The sequence below is a fragment of the Solanum pennellii genome, chromosome 9 (genome assembly GCF_001406875.1).
Source record: "Solanum pennellii chromosome 9, SPENNV200".
In the NCBI taxonomy this organism is placed as follows: Eukaryota; Viridiplantae; Streptophyta; class Magnoliopsida; order Solanales; family Solanaceae; genus Solanum; species Solanum pennellii.
In genome coordinates this window covers 1,354,391-1,359,251 of record NC_028645.1, presented here as the reverse complement: position 1 = coordinate 1,359,251, position 4,861 = coordinate 1,354,391, and the positions used below count along the sequence as shown (strand labels likewise).

At 25.9% G+C, this 4,861-nt stretch overlaps 1 protein-coding gene across 1 annotated transcript; it reads right to left on the bottom strand.

Annotated features, from left to right (window-relative positions):
• Positions 1 to 3,683: 3,683 nt before the first annotated feature.
• On the bottom strand, positions 3,684 to 4,526 carry LOC107029761. The gene has a single exon (XM_015231208.2). It carries the CDS (start codon positions 4,411 to 4,413, stop codon positions 3,940 to 3,942), a length of 474 nt encoding a protein of 157 aa, XP_015086694.1. The 5' UTR covers positions 4,414 to 4,526; the 3' UTR covers positions 3,684 to 3,939.
• Between the last annotated feature and the right edge of the window lie 335 nt (positions 4,527 to 4,861).

Genomic DNA, 4,861 nt, shown 5'->3' with positions numbered 1-4,861 from the left:
TATCATGTATCAGTAAGGTATTAGTTGTTTAGTTGATGTACTGATACATGTTTTGAAATTTGTTATAATGTATCATTCACTAAGTTTTAATAAATGCTTCATCAGATATAGTTGATGATACATATAGATTCTTTGTGTATGTTGCTTAGTCGCTGTTTATGATACATGTATTAGACATGTATCACATGTTATAATGTTTTATTTAATTCACTGATACATGTTATAGACATGTATCACATGTTTTTCATGTAGTATGAAATTCTGAAAATTGAAACCATGTATCAGTAAGTTATTAGTTGTTTTATTTAGTAGTTATATTTCTATATCGTTTTAATTTGCGGTTTTATTTTCAAATTGCAGCCACTGAAGTACAAGATTAAAAAGATACCAACACATCCCATAAGGTTTGCTGTCAATTTTAACAACAATTTCCTAAAGGACTTTGAAAAATACGTAGGGGACAATGTTATCCAAATGTTTAAGGATACAATTTTTGGACCCTTTTTAGACATTTCTACAATGTATCGAATTTCAATTTCTTTCCTTGATACATCAATATCCAACTCGGCCGCAATTGCTGCTTTGAGATTAGAAAACGAAATTGAATCTCCAACAACGATTCCATCAATTTTGTAACTTTCATACTGCAATTCGTTCACCCAAATTCCGGAATGTCTCATCAAAATCGAAGTATTCATCTTCAAAAACCCACTGCAACAACAACAAAATTTCGGTAGCTCCTATTTTAACAGACTGTTTAAAAAAAATTGTTTTCAAAATAACTGATACAATCTTTGATTTTCAAATTTTTAAATTAATATCCAATTAAGTGCTGATTTAATGCTGATTAATGATCTGTTACCACAAATTAAGCTGTTTTAGTAACAACATTAAATTTACCGTTTTTATCCCCTATTTTTTCTTAACAGTTTTAATTACCATGTATCATTTACCATGTATCACTACATTCTAAAGTATCACGGCTCAGTAATTTTAAGAGATTTTTTGTAATTACTAAACTTGTCGGGACAGAATGTAATTATTGAATTACACTATGGGATTCCTTAAATTTTTACTTAAAGATTTTATCTTCTATGTAATATCCACAAAGTATTTAAAATATAGCCAGTGTTATTTTCAAAATAGCATTTATCTTCTATTTTGATTAGTTCAATTATACTCACTTAAAAGATTAGGCCAAACAAAGAAACAAAGTTTCATTTTCGAATAAATTTTACTCTTATTAATTACTTTAAAAATTATTAAAAAAATAAATTGAATAAAAATTGGATAAGTTAGGCTATGGTAACTTATTTCAACTCAACCCACTCTATTCATAATTTTTTCAATTCATTTTAATTTATCTAAATTCAGCTCAATCCGCTCATTTAATACGTCTACGTTTGTTCCTTTCAAAGTGTCCTTTCAATTCCATGATGTACTGAAAATAGATTTTGGAAAATAAATCAGCAAGTACATAAATATATCAATATAAATTGAACATGATATATACTATTAGAGGTAAATTTAGAAGTATTAGATGCTTATTTTTTACAATAATAGTTAATGTAAATCTACCTAATTAACCTTTGATTAATACAACACAAACAAGCAGCGCCCATTGTTTAATTAGCACATGGTTAATATGTTTAGGTTAATTAAGCATAAGTCTTGTCAAATTTGTGTAACTAATGTAAAGGTTAATTATCTAATAATTAATTTCATGACTAGATCAGGTATCAATTTAAAATGGTCTCTATTATTTTAAAATGGACAAATTAAAATCACCAAACAGAACAAATTATACATTAATTAAGTAAGTTTTAGTAAGAAGAGCTTAATTTTAATTATAACTATTAACTTTACTCGTATTCACTTTTTTTATTTTCACTTAGAAGTTAGAACTATATAAGTGGATTTATATGTGAGCATATAATATATTTCAAACTCGAATAAATAAATAAATAAATAAAACTATCCTTATGCTAAACTCTGTTTTAAACTCTAATAAATTGAAATTTTGTGTTTGTGGATAAATCAATTATTATTTTTGGTAATAAATATAAATATCGCTGTAAATAACTTTTAGATTATCGTGGATAACCTTAGATAGGCAGATATAAATGACACGGATTATTTTGTTGTTTTCGTTTCTTTTTTTTGGTAGAATTTGCACTACTCCCTTATTAGTTGCTATGTTTTTACACTGTTTTTTTCTTCTTTATACTTGAATTTGTTGCATTTAAGTCGGAAAACCTTTTTGAGACAGTTTCATTATCTTTATAGATGATGATAAATTTTACGTTTATCGTACATTTTCAAATCTTACGATTCACTTATTATTATTATATATTATTTTAAAATTAATACACCTAAAAAACATCTAATTTCATAATCATCTTCTAGAAAGAGTGTCATGATCTAATTAGGCCTCTAATAACACAAAAAAATCTTGTATCAAGATTGATTGTCTTACTATTTCTATTCTAATAATAATAACAAAACAATATTAAAATATATTATTTTTTAAACGGTTTGAATGCAATCCTTTTACTTCATTTTATTTTTGTAAAAAAATGAAATGAGAATCAATTATTGGTTATTTAAAAATAAAAAAGGAGATCCAAGTGACAAGGTTGAGAATAATGACTCATAGATAAATACATGAAAACACAACTAATATACCAGCCAATAGAAAATAAGAAAAACCATTGTCTAATTAAAACAAGATAGAGCAATGTGAAAATGATAGAAATAGACCATCAAAAAATACGGTGCAGTTTATTTTTTTATTTTTTAATCAGATATTTTTAAATAAAAGTAACTTGTGAAAATATTTAACAAGTAAATACCATCGCAGAAAGTAATAGAAAGAGTATTCACAATGATCTAAAATACTTTGAATATGACTTCAATTTCAGTATTAATTCATAATTATTTGATTATATTATATACATACAAATACATAAGGTCAATTTATTGGTACATAATATGATACAAAATTTGTCCATATCCAAACAAACAAGTCAAGTTACCATTTCTTTAAAGATTAAACAAAATAAGAAAAATTCCCTCCTTAGGTGCCGTGTGATGTGATTTTTGCTTCAAAGGATTGTCCAAAGCTAATAATATGTTGTTTTCTTACCTACCACCATAAATTATCAAAAACCAGTTCGATGTATAAAATAATTTTATTCATATAAAATTTATAAATGGATCGAACTTTTAAGAAATATAGTTCATATTATGAATTAGTTTATTTATAACTATAAAAATAATTTTATCAGTGCTTCGATCTTTTCTTAAAATACAACTTATATCAAAAAAGAATCATACCCCAAGGTTGTCTAATGCAAACATGAAAGACTTGATTCATTGTTCGAATTTTTAACCTTATTATATAAAAATAATTTTATCATTACTTCGAAATTTCATCTCGTTAAATTCTATCTTCACCCAAAATACAATCACAAGAAACAACAATATAACCAAGAAGAAAACTACATTAAGTGATGATTCACCATTTCTTTAATTTATTTTGATAATAATGATAATAATAATTTGCTATAAAGAAATACAACTAAAACTTTTCAACAATCATCACTACTAGCTCTTGATTTGCTTTTTAAAATTATCAAAGTGACAATTCGATTTCTCATTTTATATGAGAAAAAAAAAACAAATTAAATCAAATTGCTACATAGTCAATAAAATCCTAAAAAATACAATACAAATCCCAAAAACTCATCAAGTTCTACAAATTACTAAGTAGAAAATCTAATAACACAAACTTACATTAAATCCTCATTGAAGTCCACAACTAAAAGGTGAACATCAATACACATAAAATCAAATCTATTCCAACCCTAAAAAACAAAAAAATTAACTCATTAATCCAATAATTTGGCAACGATAGTCTATGATACAAAACGTAATATATTAATCTTCAAAACCAATTTTTTTCCAAATAGCATTTCTAACTCTACTTAAATCTCTTCCTTTTAATGTCCTTCCAATTCCTTCATGTACTGAAAATGAAGCAACTCTTGTTCTTGCTAAATATTCATGTGGTGGAATTCTATTTTCATTATCAAAATCTCCATCATCATCAAACATAATATTTTTTCCCAAATTACCCTTATCATCACCTAATATTTTCGACCAATCAGGTATATTCACAGGCAACGACGTCGCATTACTCGCCTTTCTTTCGCCCTTTTTCGTCATTTTTTTCGATAATCTTGAACTTGGTATTGATAATTTTGGTTCAAAATTATTAATTTCTTCCGAATTACACCACATTTCAGCTTCATCAAATTCAAATTGGAGGGTATTTGTGCTTGATGGAAGAGGGGTAATTTTGTCTTTTCCACCTAAGAAGAGGAAATTTTTGGTTTTTCTTGTTGTTGCCATTGTTGTTAAAAGGAAGAAAATATTGAAAAAGATGAAGAAAAAGAAAAGAGTGTTTGGTTTGTTATTTGTTAGGTGTGTGAGTAGTTAAAAAATTGTTCTTGTTTTGATTGAAGTTAAGGGGTATATATATAATTGAGTTGTACTATTGGATAAGCTTTCTTTTAATTAATCAATTTTTTTGGTTTTTGTACTATTGTTGGTAGTACTAGATAACACTTTACCATCATTAGTGTATATACAATTATAAAGGATTTGATTATCGTGACAATGGTAAAGTCAGAATTTTTATCAAAATATTTTTAAGATGAGAAATTTTTTGAAGGGTGTTCAGTAATTGAAATATATATATAAAGTAATTATAATCATGTATTCCCTCCGTCCACAATTGTTTATCATGTTAAGGTCATGCACACTTCTTAAGGAAAATTTAATACAATGTGTAATTTGA

Bases quoted from the DNA above. Each gene is read 5' to 3' on its own strand.
- LOC107029761 (XM_015231208.2), bottom strand. From the start codon at position 4,413: ATGGCAACAACAAGAAAAACCAAAAATTTCCTCTTCTTAGGTGGAAAA.